The sequence below is a fragment of the Leptodactylus fuscus genome, chromosome 7, assembly GCF_031893055.1.
Source record: "Leptodactylus fuscus isolate aLepFus1 chromosome 7, aLepFus1.hap2, whole genome shotgun sequence".
Lineage (NCBI taxonomy): Eukaryota > Metazoa > Chordata > Amphibia > Anura > Leptodactylidae > Leptodactylus > Leptodactylus fuscus.
Genome location: NC_134271.1, coordinates 1511070 through 1527997, shown reverse-complemented (window position 1 = coordinate 1527997; position 16928 = coordinate 1511070). Strand labels below are relative to the sequence as shown.

The window sequence follows — 16928 nt, the reverse complement described above, 5'->3', positions numbered from 1 at the left end:
AAATCCAGTCTGTACATCTACCAGATTTCCTGGTCTGAACCAAACCCAGAGACGGGCGATTATCCTACTGAACCTCCAAGCGCTTCTTGTGTGAACACAGTTTGAGGGCCTGAGTGGTTTTTGCCCATTGGGTCGTACACTCGTATTCTAGAACAGTCTTTACCTTGGCATTATCGAGGCCGCACCTCTGGCGCAAGATCTTCAGCCTCTCCAGGTAGACGGACGGCCCCACCTCCTCGCCATTGGCGTTTGTAGTAGGGGGCGCCGCGCTGGTGACTGATGGAAGCGAATTTATCTCAGTCACATGTGGAGAGATACCTGTCAGACAGCAGACAGTCAGATCATGGAGAACAGAACCACATGAAGAGAGAAGACGAATCTCCTCAGGGTCTCACCTGTAGATGTGATGCGAGACTTTCCTTCCCGCTCCATCTCAATAAGACGGAGACCGCGCTCCACATAGCTCTGGAAGAACTGGGAGGTGTTCTTAAGGAAAGGCTCAATCTCCGCATCAGAGTATTTCTTCTTGTACTCATACAGCTCTGCCAAGCCCTATGGAGGAGGATGGAGATGTCACCAGGTCCTTCAGACTAACCCCTTGGACTACGGGAGGGGGTAGTGGATTGTAATTGGCGTTCTGTATATTAGCCTTAACCCTCTCATGCCAGGCAGGGATTTGGTTCAGACACACACCACTCTCCAGAACTGTAGTCTGTGCCCATCAGGAACCAGGGCGAGTTATACTAAGTGTCAGCCTTTCTGCCCACCTTAGTAGAAAGTAAGGGCTAGGTGCAGTAAGAACAACGTGGGGCTGACCGCCACCTGTACATCCCTCTCACTGACCACGTCCTTACCTCCTTAGTGTTCTCTTTAGATCCAATCTTCTTGAAAATCTCAGCAAGGAAATCACTGACATTCGCTTTCGAGACCTTTTCCTCCTCGAGAGAACACAAAGCCAAACACTAAATGCACAAGTCCCAGGTACAGGCGCTCGGCTACACACGGTACCAACAACCCACTGCTATGGGGGCTTTATACAGGCAAAGGAAACCCAACTCTCCACTGAACCCGACTCACCGTGCGAGACGCCCCTTTCTCCGTCTCCTTGTCAGATTTGGAGCCGGTGCCGTCCATGGAGTGCTTCATAACTTTCAGAAGGTGCGCCTCCAGCTCAGACTCGTGCTTGTTCTCGATCATGCTCAGGTGATCCATGATCTGAAAGAACAATCCAGATTCTTATTCCCTGCCCTGCGCACCTCGATCGCCCAGACATCGCTCACTGGTTTGTGCCTCACCTTCGGGCCTTTGAGTTTGCACAGAGTGTGCAGCAGAGTTTTCAGGGTCCTCATCGGCAGCTCGCCCTTGTGTTGCTTCAGTTTCTCTTTGGGCAGGACCCTCATGAAGTTATGGATATCCAGCAGGATCCTGTCCAGGTTTATATTATTAATGGCCTCTGGAAGGAGTCGGATCATCCGCCACAGACACTGCAGGTAGAAGTATGGCGGTAACTGCACAGAACATTGACGGGCAAATCCGGTAACTCCGGGCATTAATATCCATCAGCGTCTTAGTATGAGAACATCTACAGAGCAGTCAGGAAAATACGCCAAATTGTGCACGGTTAAAGGGGTACTCCCATCTTATCCAAGAACAGAGACTCCCAGCACCCCACTGTGCTCTACAGAGCTAATACTGGGGAGGTCAGGGGATCATCATCTACGTCAGTAAAGAGTCATCTCCCCTCATAACCCCTATAAAGTGATAGCACATCGGGGACCCCACAATCCTCCCTGTATGGTGGCACTCTACCCACCCCTTGTGGAGGGAGAACTGTACAATGTGAACGGAAAGTGCAGCAGTTTCTTGCACTGACAGCTTTGCAGGGAAATGCCATAAAGGGGTTGTTGTCAGGTGAAATTTGTGCTGCGAATCCTTTGTTTTTAGGGTCAGCAGAGCCCCACCAGTTATAACGCAATGATATGGTGTGAAGGATTTACCTTCATGACGAGCTCGGAAAACTTGGGTGAGCTGGCAGTAGCAAGAAGACTGTCCTGGAGAAGCAGCAGAAGAGCACTGCAAGGAAAGTCAAGGGTTAATATTCGATACAAAGCAGAGACCGCCATTACCCAAGACCCCGAGGACAAACCTCAGTATGTTTGTCTGGTCCGACTTCTCGAGCACTTTCACCACCAGCAGGTTGACTGAACGCACCACTTGTTGTCCCTCCTCTAGATCCTCCACCCTGGAGTCGAGCATGAGGGTGATGAGGCCGTGCATCAGGTCCTTCAGGACTCCGGTAGAAGCTTCGCGGGCCAGACTTTCCATCTGGAAGAGCTTGGGGGACATTTCGGGTCAGTAAGAAGTGCAAAGAGCTCGAAATATAAAAAGACCAAAAATATTTTATTTTAAATTCCCACAAACCGTATTTACCGATATCATGTTCCCGATGATGCAGCTGTAGAGACGAACGATATCGTCCTTGTCCAGCCGCTCATCCGCCATGTGTGTGTTGTAGACCAGACGCAGCTGCATGAAGGTGGCAATCAAAAACTGGTCTATGTGGCCTGACATGGCTTCTGCCTTATCCTCCTGCCGCAGGACTTCATCAATCTGAGAAGAGCCTTGAGTAAGTCCTCCTTACATGAGCAGTCCCAGGGTCAGACGGTATAAAGCCCGACTTACCTGCGCCAAGGCCTGGATACTGGTATTTATGTCACCGCTGGCCACTTGGGAGATCACAAAGTTTATGGTAGAAGCCGTGTTACTGTGCATGTCATCGAAGTGCGGAGACACAGCCCGGATCCTGCGGGACACAGGTCACAAGAACGGGTCACAAAGGGGAATCCTTCTGAAGCTGTGACTGCGGCATCTACGGGGTTAATGAGCTCTATGGAAGTCCCTTACAGTCACAGCCACCTCCAGACCCTTAACAGGTGGCAAGTTACCCCCAAACTGCAGCAGCTGCCCCCCCCCCCCCCCCATTCACAGTGAAGGCATCTCCTAGCATTACCACATCACTGTCAGTGGGGACACAACACACACAGCATGTTATACACAATACACACAGCATGTTATTATACACAATACACACAGCATGTTATTATACACAACGCACACAGCATGTTATTATACACAATACACACAGCATGTTATACACAGCATGTTACTATACACAATACACACAGTATGTTATTATACACAATACACACAGCATATTATACACAATACACACAGCATATTATACACAATACACACAGCATGTTATTATACACAATACACACAGCATGTTATACACAGCATGTTACTATACACAATACACACAGTATGTTATTATACACAATACACACAGCATATTATACACAATACACACAGCATATTATACACAATACACACAGCATGTTATTATACACACAGCATGTTATTATACACAATACACACAGCATGTTATTATACACAATACACACAGCATGTTATTATACACAACGCACACAGCATGTTATTATACACAATACACACAGCATGTTATACACAGCATGTTACTATACACAATACACACAGTATGTTATTATACACAATACACACAGCATATTATACACAATACACACAGCATATTATACACAATACACACAGCATGTTATTATACACACAGCATGTTATTATACACAATACACACAGCATGTTATTATACACAATACACACAGCATGTTATTACACACAGCATGTTATTCATCTGCCCCGCGTCTGATTTCTACACAACTCACTTTGGTTCTGGGATTAGGACGGGTTCGAAGATCTCATCCAGTTTGTGTTGGACCAATGCCGGCATCTCGCACCTCACCGTGCCATTGTCATTCTCAATCTCATCCAAATCCAGCTGGAATTCTCTGGGGACCGTGTGCGTGGGCTCGGGGTGTCCCGCCATGTTCCGGGCTTGACTAGGGAGAAACATTGGGATGTTAAAGAAGTTCTCTGATGAGCTGAAGCCTAGATGTGAGACTCTGCATGCACATGAACGGAGGTCTACAGATAGACACGACAGCCTGGACAAATGTCTGCCAGGTCACAGATATGTCCGAGTACTAGACAGGGCCTGGACTGACCACGGCTGTGTGTGGCCCTTGCTGCATTATACTGAGAAGATGGAGCGAGCCCTGAACGCTTCTAGAGCAGCATAAAACTCACCAGGAGGCAGCAAGTTACATAAAACATGTCCAGGAAACAGCCGCACATGAATCACATCACCCAGCCTGGCCACGGCTAGGTCAGGGGCAATTCTACCTACTCATGGCCACCACTAGAGGGAGCTTATGAGCTACCTGTATACAGTATATACTCCGTGGAGACTAGACATGGTTTTCTGGTTACATTTCAGGCATTGTGTGCAGATATATAATCCTGAGACAGTCCCATACTTACATCCTATACGTGCGGTACATGATTCTGTCCATGGTAAGGCAGTGATAGAAGAACAGAACATTTAGTGCTTGGCTAGTTACAAGACTGTAAGACAAGACATGTCAATGCCGGGCAGATGCAAAACCTACTTGAGTTTGGACGACATGTCTTCAGGGGGGGCTTTCCGCAGCAGACTGGTATTGGCATTCTGCACCCGCTGAGGTTTCTCTTCTGGCTGTTTGGCTGGGGCCGCGGCCGTCTGCTTCTTACCGGCACGTTTTATCCTTTCCTCTAACATGCTCATGTCTTTCTCAGACAACTGAAGGAGAGAAGACGGTTAGCAGAGTCCATTAGAACAAGTAGGACCAGACTTGCCCGGGGCACACACTCACATTTCCGATGAGTTTGAAGACTTGCTCTCCATGCACATTGTACACGGTCACTATGGTGTTAAGCGCAGCGTTGCGCACGGTGGTATCGCGATCTCCAATGTGTACGGCGATCTCCTTCAGAGCTTTGGCAGGTGTTGGCTGACAGACATTCATACCATAGGACTCGACCAGACAGCCCAGCTCCTCCAGGCACTCTGCAGACAGACATTACACAAACTGAAGGGACTTGTAGGATTAGTTTCCTGAAGGAGGTTACGCTCCTCGCACAACTAACCGGCTCTCTGCTTGGAGTTCTTAGACTTGATCCCCTCCATCACAAAGTTAAACATCTTGCTAGCTGGGTACACCTGGCACATCTTGTTCAGAATGGCACGCACATCTTTTCGTACAACATCTTTTGGCTCGCCTACCTGTGGAAGAGACCAGAGGAAAAGCACGGTGACCAAGGCCCTAAAGGTAAACCTAAGGGTTAAGGGTTTATTCCATTCCCAGGCCTCAGTTTGGGGCCTTACTAGCCAGAACATGGTGATCCCCTCCGACATTCTCACGGCCAATGGGTTCCCAGCAGTCGGACCATCACTGAGCAGAAGGTTACCCCCCATATTGTGAATGGGAAACATTACAACTTGGGCCAACCCCATTACAAACTCCTAAACTCAGCATTTCTATTAAAGCGCACTATGTCTTGTAGTGGGAGCGACCTGGAGTCAGCTGGCCCCTGTGCACGTGGTTGTGTCACCACAGCGATTCTGGGGGTACCACAGGACACAGCACTGCAGACTCCTTAGTGCAACTCATCATCCTCCAGGAGCGACTCCCAGCGCAGCGCACAGAGCCCTCACCTTCAGCAGCAGGTACGGGATGAAGGACGTGGCCTCCAGCTCGGTAAGATGGTATTCCTCCTGGCTGAGCATAGTAAAGAGCAGCTTCAGGTACTCCAAGACCTTCATCAAGACGCTGGTATTGGTGTCAAAGAAGCGCAAGGTGAACCATTTAAGAATAAGGTCCAAACAGCTCATGACTCCTTCCTTCTCAGTCTCCAAGTGCTAAAAAGGAGAGAAGGGAGGACACACATCAGGTACATTATCAGAGAGCCAGACCCCAAACAGCCAACCAGACCCCAAACCAATCCAGACCCCAAACCTATCCAGATAGACAACCCGGTGCAGAAAACAATGGTAGGGAGGGAATAAGGACATTACTGTGACCATAAGACGGAGGGGGGGGGCTCTTATGGCCAGCCATTACATGGTCTCAGCACCCTCGTAATACACAACACTCAGAGCTGTCCGCATAGAAAGGCTGTAGCATTAGTGGGACACCCCATTAAAGGGGATGTCACCTCTGACAAGTATTTACTGAATATTTTTATTTTCCTTTAAATTAATAAATTCTGGATTAGATTTCTGTAGAACCCGGCAATGTGTTGTTCCTCTTAGAGCTGTAAGAATAAAATTGACAGGTGTTGGGGGAGCGTCTACTGAACCAGACCTGTCAGAAGGGGCGGCCGCTCCTCTCCAAACCTTGGAGGTCTATTCAGTGTAGTAGTAGTCTGACATCCAGACAGTCGGTGATGTGCACCGGAGGAATGACTGAAGACGATCAATTCTTATAAGTGGCCAGGATCACAGAACTACACAAAGGGTTTCCTAGGCAAACATTGAGGACTTCTCCTTAGACGCCCAGGACCACCGCCGATCAGCAATGCTTAGCAGCCACTATACAGAGGACAGATCCAGACTGAGAACAGCTCAGCACTATCCTCCATAGAGCAAATGCGGAGTCGGACCACAAATAATCGGATATTCATCATTTGCCTTTACAAGCTGTGTAAGGACACCACTCACATCAGTCATTACAGCCAAGCCCTTTATGTGGTGCTGGAAATCGGCGTGGAATAATTCATCCTGCAGCCATCTAGCCATACACGTAGACATTTGGGTCTTTAGCTGCTCGATGTACTCGTCTCGAGGGGTCGGGAAATTCCATTTCAAGACCTGCAATACAAAGAGATTAGACCGTGTCCAGGAGAGAACGTAATAGACTGAGGCGGTCTAATACACAGAACATACAGGTCAGAGCGCAGGGCCTGCACCAGCCACACTAGTGACATTAACCCCTCGTGCTGTAGACCAGGCCGGCCACAGGTGTATTATACAGCCCAGCACCGGGTGCTCAAGGGGAGACAGTACAGCTCCAGCTCTAATGGAGAAACCATCAATCCTCATCAACCGATTGTGATCTCCATGGCCAAGACACTACAGCAAAAATCTAAGAGAAAAGCCTGCGACTAGGCAGATACCCAGCACTGCCCTAAGAGCAGCCTGTCTGACAGGATAGCCTAGAACATACAGGAGCACGCCAAGACTAACCCATTACAACATAGGAACACGCTACAAAACAGTCCAGATTCCAAGCCCAATATGGAGACTCAGACTCCAAGCAGCGTATAGGTCACATGATGCTCGGACTCCTGTATACACATGACACTATAAAGCTGTGGGGAGAGAGACGACCAATATCAGGTTATGTAGGGAAGTAGTAAAAACGAAAAGTTATGGGGGAAAGCTCCACAATTCTTCTGGCACACTATCAGTGAGAGACACTCTTACATGAAGAATCAGACAGGGCTGGTCATTAAGTGGTTAAAGCCACAGCCCAGATTCAGCAAGACGTTGCATTTGCTCACCTTCAGCCCCTTCTCCTCCTTCACCCTCTGCTCCTTCCCATTGGGAACGATTATGTAAATTGGCCCCGACTTGTCCTCCTCATCCTTCACTGATGGCTTACTTGGCACTTTCTTTGCTGGCACAACCTTGAGGGCAAATACAGAACAGATGAAGGACTGGTACATCGTCCCAAGTGGCTCATGGCCAGACAACGGTGCCCTGGTGAAGTGTATTAATGGGTTAATCATTGGTGCATCAAGGAAAAGGAAAAGTGGAGTGAGCGTTATGGAGTCAGCTGGCCCCTGTGCACTTGGTTATGTCACCAGCGAGGGTCTGAAGAGTGAGCAGCGCTCGGCACTACAACACCCCGTGTGCAACTCATCATCCTCCAAGTAGCGTCACCGGCCATCCCGGGTATCTCCATATACTCAGTATGTGCATCAGATCAGGGTGCAAAGATACAGCAGCAAGTGCAACAAAGCCCATCCCCAGAGGTGCAGTCTGGTTACCGCCTGCTTAGTTTGCTTGGCTTTGGATAGGCTGGCGTTTGCTTTCGTTGGGGTCATACTGGTGTTACTCTCTGAGGACACAGATTGGGTCTAGAGAGAAAGGACTGGGGCTTTAGGAGCAGCAATAAACAATGTCAGCAGCAGCAAGTTCTCTACAGATCTGCCGTAATAAAGGGATATTCTGATGGATAACCACTAGATAGGTGGGAGTCGGACTGCAGCCGTGCACAAGCTGAACTGCTCCATTATAAAGGTAATATCAGGGCAATTTGGGACACAAATCCCCCAATCTATAAGGACCTGTGGGTGGGTTTAGTGTCCCAAATCACCGTGAAAAATACCCATTGTGTCCATAGGACTAGTGAGGATGGCCAAGGACAGCGCTCCGCCATCGTGCACAGTGCCATACACACTGAATGGAGAGGGTGCACATGTTTGATCGCTGCTCCAAACAGGACACTCAGGTCCCTGGATTATGATCAATGGCCCAGCGGACCACCCCCACCCAAATAGAGGTTATCCCCCACCCAACTCACATGGGAGAACTTTATATTCAGAATACCTTTGAAGATCCAGATGGATATTTTCCTGGAGTACTCGGGAGGAGAGGACATACCTTTCCTTTAGATGCTGGGGCTCCTGCTTTGGCCTTCTTTGGGTCTGGCTTGCTCTCTGAAGGAGGGGGGGGTCCCGAATCACATACAGCTGAGAAACACAAGACAGTTAGGACAATGAGAAGTCCTGCATGTGCAGCTAGCCCTCCATTACCGCCCAGAACACAAAGCCAACACTAATGGCTGCCACATACATACCGGCGGCAGGAGCAGACGATGAAGCGTGGCCTGACCCTCCTGCTTGTTTGAAAGAAGCCTTGCCGGGTGGGGGAGCAGGTTTGGCGGGCATGCTGGCTTTAGCCTTCTCCAACAGAGCAAGGACCTGGTCCTTAGAGGCAGGCTGAAAGGAACGCATGGGATTAAAGTAATGAAAGTCGCCGCTCATTGGACTTCAAGAGCTACAGACATAACCAAGTCAGGTGGATTTATAGGCAAGTAAAAGTTAGACAAGGCCGTGCACAGAGGTGACAGATTTACCATTCGGCACACTGATAGACCTGTAGTATCAAGCTCCTAGTCAGTAGTATATACAGAGCTGCAGTACCTGGCACCGCCATTATACAGTGGATGGGGCTGCCGCTCCTAGTCAGTAGTATATACAGAGCTGCAGTACCTGGCACTGCCATTATACAGTGGATGGAGCTGCCGCTCCTAGTCAGTAGTATATACAGAGCTGCAGTACCTGGCACCGCCATTATACAGTGGATGGGGCTGCCGCTCCTAGTCAGTAATATATACAGAGCTGCAGTACCTGGCACCGCCATTATACAGTGGATGGGGCTGCCGCTCCTAGTCAGTAGTATATACAGAGCTGCAGTACCTGGCACCGCCATTATACAGTGGATGGGGCTGCCGCTCCTAGTCAGTAGTATATACAGAGCTGCAGTACCTGGCACCGCCATTATACAGTGGATGGGGCTGCCGCTCCTAGTCAGTAGTATATACAGAGCTGCAGTACCTGGCACCGCCATTATACAGTGGATGGGGCTGCCGCTCCTAGTCAGTAGTATATACAGAGCTGCAGTACCTGGCACCGCCATTATACAGTGGATGGAGCTGCCGCTCCTAGTCAGTAGTATATACAGAGCTGCAGTACCTGGCACCGCCATTATACAGTGGATGGAGCTGCCGCTCCTAGTCAGTAGTATATACAGAGCTGCAGTACCTGGCACCGCCATTATACAGTGGATGGGGCTGCCGCTCCTAGTCAGTAGTATATACAGAGCTGCAGTACCTGGCACCGCCATTATACAGTGGATGGAGCTGCCGCTCCTAGTCAGTAGTATATACAGAGCTGCAGTACCTGGCACCGCCATTATACAGTGGATGGGGCTGCCGCTCCTAGTCAGGAGTATATACAGAGCTGCAGTACCTGGCACCGCCATTATACAGTGGATGGGGCTGCCGCTCCTAGTCAGTAGTATATACAGAGCTGCAGTACCTGGCACCGCCATTATACAGTGGATGGGGCTGCCGCTCCTAGTCAGTAGTATATACAGAGCTGCAGTACCTGGCACCGCCATTATACAGTGGATGGAGCTGCCGCTCCTAGTCAGTAGTATATACAGAGCTGCAGTACCTGGCACCGCCATTATACAGTGGATGGGGCTGCCGCTCCTAGTCAGTAGTATATACAGAGCTGCAGTACCTGGCACCGCCATTATACAGTGGATGGAGCTGCCGCTCCTAGTCAGTAGTATATACAGAGCTGCAGTACCTGGCACCGCCATTATACAGTGGATGGGGCTGCCGCTCCTAGTCAGGAGTATATACAGAGCTGCAGTACCTGGCACCTCCATTATACAGTGGATGGGGCTGCCGCTCCTAGTCAGTAGTATATACAGAGCTGCAGTACCTGGCACCGCCATTATACAGTGGATGGGGCTGCCGCTCCTAGTCAGTAGTATATACAGAGCTGCAGTACCTGGCACCGCCATTATACAGTGGATGGGGCTGCCGCTCCTAGTCAGTAGTATATACAGAGCTGCAGTACCTGGCACTGCCATTATACAGTGGATGGGGCTGCCGCTCCTAGTCATTAGTATATACAGAGCTGACACCCCCCCCCCCCCCCAGATTCTGGCGGCCAGATCACAGACAGGACGGCCGTATTATAAGCCTTTAGAGGGCATTAGTCTGCGGACTATCTGACCATCACTTTCATATAAAAGCTTCTCACCTTGAGTTTACCAGTTGCTTTAGACATCTTTTCAAATCCAATATGCATCATGAAGACGGGCAGCGCCTCCTGGGCTTTCTTGCGGACATCGCCATTACGGTCTTCTAGGCAGCCGTACAGATATGGGACGCAGAGCTGCAGATCTGAGGGGACGCTGCGTAAGCTAGGAAGTTTCTCTGCCAGCCATCCAAGCAGCTACCAAGGAGAAATGGTTAGACAGCGAGCCGGTCTAATAGTCCCACAGAGCGGCCTCACAACCCCGATCTTACCTCCTGTCTAAGGAAAGGGTTTTCTCTCTTCAGCTCCTCGGACAGATCTTCCCCTTCCAGCCATTCCTTCATACCAGTTTGTTCAAACCAAGTATTGAGCGTCGCCAGCGCTGCAGCCCGGACATTTGCCTAAAAACACAAACTTGTCAACCCTGGATAACCAGCAGTGATGGTCTGTGGGCCCCAGAGATACCCAGGGTCAGATAATAGGGGACATGAGGCCTAATATATGATGTGGACCTTGTGAGGGGATCTCTGCTCTGTCCCGGGGGTATCGCAGTGTGGAGGTGTAAGCGTTATCGTCCATTACACAGGGCTCACCTTGCTGTCTCCCAGCACTGTTATAATCGGCATACCCAAGTTCTTAACATGCTGCTTAATATTGGGACCCATAGCCGTGGCGAGCTGCTGCAGGATACCCAACGTCTGCAGAACCTGTCAGAGAAGGATCCCGAGAGTAAAGAGAGTTCTACAAGCCAACAGATTACAGTATAGATCTATAGGGGGCGTCCTCTTCTATACCTACCAGGATCTTATTGGAGTCATTGAGCCGACCCTTCAGGGCACTTGGCAGTTCTCCGATATTCGGAAGGATGAATTTGGCCTCGTTCAGGATGGTCGTCACTTCATCTAAACCTTCCTTACGGATTTTCCAGTTTTTATCTCCAATCTTGGCCACGAGGTCAGAAGAGATTTTATCACTAGAGAAGATGAATGCGCTTGGTCAGACAAGTCTCACCTACACGTCCTCGGGGTTATAAAACTGGTATTAACCAAGTCACCAGATTTCAGCGCGAGGCAGAAGGTCCATGACGTCGGCGGGAGAGTCGTCTTCCTGCTCTTCACCCTCCTCCCCATCATCGCCTCCTGCACCAGACTTGGAAGACCCTCGGCTTGGAGCGGGCGGCGTCTGGCCCTTCATCTGTCAAAGTGATAACATAACACTGTAACATCGATTGATAGAAGAGGGTCAGAGCTAGAGCAGCGGCATCACAGAGTTATGGAAGGGGAGATGACTGGAGATGGGAGATAGTCTTATCCTAAAGGAGACAACTGGCGTCCATCTTGTAGTGGTCGTCTTCCCTTCCATCCACCCTAAAGGACAGTAGTTTGTACTAGACTCATCTCTCACCTTACCAGCTAAGCAAATCTGGAATTCAGTGAAAAGATTTACAAAAAAAAGGAGGCGGGAAGGGATCCCATGCCCCAACAGTAGTTATTTCATACAGATTACACAGCCACAGAAGAGGCCACCAGTAGGTGATGATGGGGTGGGCTTGTGTTGGACCACCACTGCGGTATATAGGGCTGGAAGCCACGGGGCTTCTATCCAGGTACTAGGGGCAGAGCTGCAGCACCGTCCTCTATATAGCGGTGACTCCAGGATACTTGTATAGGTGCTGAGCAGCTCCTGGCCCGGGCCACACCAGTGGCTAGCAATGTCTGGAGGAAGGCCTCCGGCTGATATAACACTTCTCAGTATAGGATGTAAAGACTTCCCAAACAGTCTGAGGAGACCTCTGAAAATGAACTTCTGTCCTTCGCAGCAAGCAGGGGACCCGACTCACCTTCTCAAACTCCGCATCAATCTGAGACAGAAGAGCCGGCTTTTCCTCTTCAAAGAATATTCTCAGCGGAGCTCCCACATACAAGAACATAACACCCAGCAATGTGATGGCCGAAGTCCTGATAGCCTGCAATGACACGAGGTCGTGAGCGGCTGCAACACACATTGGTACCAAGACAGACGCAAACAGCACAAGAAACTTACAGGGTTTGTGGCGGCCAGAGCGGTCTTTACATTGCTGATGAAAGCCTTGACATTGAGCCTGGAAATAGACGGAAAGGTATGAAGTTTACTGACAAGGCCACAGGAAACCTCCTAACAGACACGACGGCGGCCACAACTTACCCTGTGAAGCCAAACTCTTTTATTGCATTTGATAGCCAGTTCAAGGTTTCGGATTGGTTCTTAGGATTTTTCTGTGCAAAAGCCAAGGAGACGACCTAGAGATATAGAAGCCATGTGTGAGACCGCTGCCGGGTATCTAATAAGAGCGGCCAGACATGGGGTAGGGCTAGTCCATTACCTGCTCCGCAGTCCAAGGCAGTGTACAGGCCTCAGCAATAGCGCTAAGAGCCTCCTTGGCATTTCCTCCACACTTCACATCTCCAACTTTGTCTACAAGCCCATCAAGGACCACATTGGCAGAAGTTTTGGAGAAGTTGCCCTTCTGAGCAATAAGAGCCACGATGTGCAACTTCATCTGCATGACCTGCGGTGGGAGGGGGACACATTTACAATGTTGTTTAATCTACAGCAAGTATATATATCTATAGCCACTAGGAAGTAATAGAAAGGGTTAACAGACCTGGAAATTCGTTTCTTTGAAACCTGGTTTCTTGGCCAACATTTTAATGAGCGCTTGGCAGGGGATCTCACTCCTCTCCATGGATTCCACAGCCTAGAGGAAAGAAACAGCAAAATCTCAGGTTTTGGGGAGAGCAGGAGGAGAGATTGGGGTGGGGGTACAGCCGCCATTAAGGGGCCCTTACTCTATGGTGCGCTCACAATTGCTTATTATTTTAGGCGGGTGACTTACCTTCTGGAATTCCTCCATGCTGGCCAGTCTCTCCTTCCAGTTGCCGCTGTCCAGTTGCTGCATACACGTTGCAGGGAGAACAGCTCCTGCCCGCTCTTCACAGGCCTCAGGCTACAAGAACACATCACTTAGACACGGCCAAAAACCAGCAGAGCGGCCTGTTCTCTGACAGTAGCAGATATCCCAGGATCCTACACCATACTTACAGACAGCTCTTGTTCAAACACTTCCTTCACATCTGTCGCCTTCTTTCCCTTCGCAGCGCCAGGGCCGCACGCCGGGGCTTTACCCTTCTTCACAGGGCCACCAGCCTATAAAATGAAGCTCAGTGATTATGGGGTCACAAGCCATCGGATGTGGAGCGCAGGCCATGCTTTGTAGGTGAATGTACCTTAGAAGGTGCTGCCTTTTTAGGTGCCATCCCAGGTTTGGAGACTTCCTTGGTGTCCTTCTCACCGGCCGCACTTGGTGGAGGTGGCACTTTCCCAGGAGCAGGAGCGGCTGCTTTGGTTTCTTTCTTCTCACCAGATCCTGCCTTCTTGCCACTGGCTAGTTCCACCTTGTCAGCACACTCTTTGATCTGAATAGGAGAGAAACTCTTTAAGATACCAAGACTAACTCAAGGAGCTGCTATGTAAAGGTATTGCAGTGTGGCCAGAACTGGGGCCCTTGGGGTGGATTCAGCCCCAGATCTCCAGCGCTGCTGACCATACACTGAAGACTGTACAACACTTGCATGAGCACCGCAGCGGGTCAATAGAAAGGCTGAGAGTCACATACCCACCAACCGAATAGTGATAAGGGGTTGTCTATCCTCAGGCTAGTCATAGCCACTTACCCTATCAAGCTTCAGCTTATCCACATCAGTAAGAAAAGGGTTAACTGCTTTCTCGCCGACTACTTTTTGAGCAGTTCCCAAGGCTTCAAAGGCCGCGTCTCTCACTTCAGGTGCGGAGTCATTGATTTGCTGTGAAGCAACCGAACACGTTGATATTTACCATGGCCCATAATGTCTGTCGGACTTGTCCCCTTCCCCCCACCATGCTTACAGGTCTTAGATTTAGGATCTTACCTTCAGGAGCGCTGCACAGAATGGCTTGAGTAGACTTTTGGGCAAGGTTGAGGGAGTGCAGTGACGGAAGCTTCTGGCAAGGAATAGAGAAGTCTGCTGCTTTATTGCCGGGTTCTTGTTATCCATGACAGCGAGGATATCTTCACTTATGTTCTGTAGGGTTGTCTGAAAGCAGAAGGTTCTTATGTCACGCGTGTGCAGCGAGAGGCCGATCACTCACCTACAACGATCACTTACTGTAAGAAATATGGCATCAATGGCCTCCTGCAGGGCTTGGACTACTTGAGGCTTCTTTTCCTTAAACTTCTCCAATATTGTTGGCACAACCTTACATAGAATGACATTAGAAGAGCGAGTTAACCATTTACTTGTCCTTCATCCTTTAATACATGGTTAAGATTCCCATCATGCAACCAAAGATGGCTGTGTCACCCCTGAACGCCTTCACCCATGTAAATGAATGGTGTCGCACTACAACCCCTAGTCGCAGGAATAATCCAGCATTGCAGCCCCCTCCCCCCAGGGTCACAATGAGACCCCATTCAGTCACATTGGAGAAGGAATGACAGGGTAACATGGCGATCTTTGGTCTCACAACAGAAGGCACCATCTAGGCCTAGACTTAATGTCTCCTTCTAGTGGGACTCCAGGAGTAACCAGACAGAAGATACTACAAGTCACTCAAGGCCTGGACGCAGCAGCAGAAGTCTAATAATCGGGATGACTTAGACGCTGGATGACGTCCACACCCCGTTGTGACTACTAAACAGCTGTGGCTTTATGAGTCACCTGGAAGGCAGGCAGAATACTCACATGGACGGCGTAGGAGCCAAACTTCTTCCGGAGGCCAGAGGCGAGCCCCGCTAGGCATTTGGCAGCCAGGGCTACAAGCATTACATTGGTGTCTTTCCCAACCACCTGTGATATTGAAGAAATACACTTAATAAAAGCCCTTCAAGGACTTCACCAGTTTACGCTGAGACGTCTCTACAAGATTCACCTTCTTAAGAGCCTTCACAAGATCTGCAAAGTCTCCAGCCTCAATCTTGGGGTTTTTGACCAGGACCTCCACAGCTTCCAAAGCCTCCTTTCTCTCCTGCCACTTTTTGGCCTCCTATGAGACAACCCATGAAGAATATTGGAGGTCTCTGAAGAACATCTACTTACATCTAGAAGAACATCACTTACAATTTTATCATAGAAATCTTTCGGCAGTTTTGAGAGAATTTCAACAGCTTCCAGGAGCTCGTAGGCATCAACCTGCGGCACGACTTCATCTTCACCGTCATCTCCTGAGAAGAGTCAGACATCATCAGTGACTTTGATGTGCGTGGGCCTGACGTCTCTACACTTACTGCATTTACAAGACCTACCGTCTGCGTCCCCGCTCGCTTGCTGCTGTTCAAACTTTGCCTTGAGGTCTTGCTGTGAGCGCAGAAAGCGGGTCTGCTTGGGGGCCGACGGCGGGATCTTCACCCACTCCTCCTCTAGCTCCTTCAGCTGCAAAGACCAAATCAGAGACCCTTGAGCAAAAGCCACCGACTGAGAAGTCTTACAGAAACCTACAGTCTTCCCCACTAAGATACACCAAGTGTGCATGTGTGTGGGGGATTGAAAGGAATAGCTGTCAGACAAACGAGTGTTCCTGAAATTAGCTCCCAGGTAAAACCGCTCAATAGGAACGAGATCATCTGTGGGCTAAAACCCAGGAACGCTTTTATTGGCCTAGTGTCTGACCTGCACTGGATTGATGTTCTGTAATGGCGGCCGCAGAGCGTCTCGGATCCAGCGATAGATCTCCACGGCTAGGAGCTTGGCTTCATCTCGCACCGCCTTCTCTCGAGACTCGAAAAGCTTTGGCAACACTTTAATAATTGGCTTCAGGGACACGATCTTAGAACCAAACTCACTGAGGAGAAGACAAGACATAAGGACTTGTATAATAGTGGGGGAGGGGGTTATAGACGGCATCAGCCTCAGGGGCACTTACCTCAGGGCTCTCCGCAGGGTCTCCACACAGGCAACCACAATCTTTGGATTCTTATTATCCAGGCCCTTCAGCAGCTCCTCCTGGACAGATTCTGCCTTCTCGATCTCTATGTACATCAGGCAGATGTCGGACCCCAACTCCTTGGCTCTGGCTTTTGGCTGGTTAAATACTTTGTTCACCACCCCAGACACCACCTCCCCCGTGGTCCTGGAGGAAACGCAAGGGGACGGCTCTTA

General features: G+C 49.7%; 1 protein-coding gene and 2 non-coding genes across 6 annotated transcripts in view; all 3 read right to left on the bottom strand.

Moving 5' to 3' along the window:
• Positions 1 to 16928, bottom strand: part of CKAP5 (cytoskeleton associated protein 5) — a 35582-nt gene that overhangs the window by 1131 nt on the left and 17523 nt on the right. For 3 of the 4 annotated variants that reach the window (XM_075280751.1, XM_075280754.1, XM_075280752.1), the window contains exons 4-43: positions 16693 to 16899; positions 16440 to 16611; positions 16076 to 16202; positions 15891 to 15994; positions 15703 to 15816; positions 15516 to 15620; positions 14940 to 15029; positions 14703 to 14867; positions 14469 to 14597; positions 14022 to 14210; positions 13837 to 13941; positions 13631 to 13741; positions 13400 to 13492; positions 13118 to 13303; positions 12940 to 13034; positions 12799 to 12856; positions 12596 to 12721; positions 11810 to 11949; positions 11554 to 11728; positions 11349 to 11462; positions 11028 to 11156; positions 10759 to 10953; positions 8778 to 8919; positions 8582 to 8670; positions 7477 to 7602; positions 6635 to 6784; positions 5630 to 5833; positions 5062 to 5197; positions 4788 to 4981; positions 4545 to 4714; positions 3762 to 3935; positions 2683 to 2803; positions 2431 to 2610; positions 2147 to 2334; positions 1998 to 2073; positions 1296 to 1484; positions 1078 to 1215; positions 855 to 938; positions 396 to 552; positions 164 to 318 (exon numbers count right to left, since the gene is read on the bottom strand). In XM_075280751.1, coding sequence (XP_075136852.1) covers positions 164 to 318; positions 396 to 552; positions 855 to 938; positions 1078 to 1215; positions 1296 to 1484; positions 1998 to 2073; positions 2147 to 2334; positions 2431 to 2610; positions 2683 to 2803; positions 3762 to 3935; positions 4545 to 4714; positions 4788 to 4981; positions 5062 to 5197; positions 5630 to 5833; positions 6635 to 6784; positions 7477 to 7602; positions 8582 to 8670; positions 8778 to 8919; positions 10759 to 10953; positions 11028 to 11156; positions 11349 to 11462; positions 11554 to 11728; positions 11810 to 11949; positions 12596 to 12721; positions 12799 to 12856; positions 12940 to 13034; positions 13118 to 13303; positions 13400 to 13492; positions 13631 to 13741; positions 13837 to 13941; positions 14022 to 14210; positions 14469 to 14597; positions 14703 to 14867; positions 14940 to 15029; positions 15516 to 15620; positions 15703 to 15816; positions 15891 to 15994; positions 16076 to 16202; positions 16440 to 16611; positions 16693 to 16899 — 5602 coding nt within the window. The remainder of the gene's footprint in view (positions 1 to 163; positions 319 to 395; positions 553 to 854; positions 939 to 1077; positions 1216 to 1295; positions 1485 to 1997; positions 2074 to 2146; positions 2335 to 2430; positions 2611 to 2682; positions 2804 to 3761; positions 3936 to 4544; positions 4715 to 4787; positions 4982 to 5061; positions 5198 to 5629; positions 5834 to 6634; positions 6785 to 7476; positions 7603 to 8581; positions 8671 to 8777; positions 8920 to 10758; positions 10954 to 11027; positions 11157 to 11348; positions 11463 to 11553; positions 11729 to 11809; positions 11950 to 12595; positions 12722 to 12798; positions 12857 to 12939; positions 13035 to 13117; positions 13304 to 13399; positions 13493 to 13630; positions 13742 to 13836; positions 13942 to 14021; positions 14211 to 14468; positions 14598 to 14702; positions 14868 to 14939; positions 15030 to 15515; positions 15621 to 15702; positions 15817 to 15890; positions 15995 to 16075; positions 16203 to 16439; positions 16612 to 16692; positions 16900 to 16928) is intronic. The other variant, XM_075280753.1, reaches the window with a different exon arrangement.
• Positions 5489 to 5595, bottom strand: LOC142214713 (small nucleolar RNA SNORD67). The gene has a single exon (XR_012717289.1). It is a non-coding gene; the product is annotated as a small nucleolar RNA SNORD67 (small nucleolar RNA).
• Positions 7742 to 7848, bottom strand: LOC142214711 (small nucleolar RNA SNORD67). Its single transcript, XR_012717288.1, has one exon. It is a non-coding gene; the product is annotated as a small nucleolar RNA SNORD67 (small nucleolar RNA).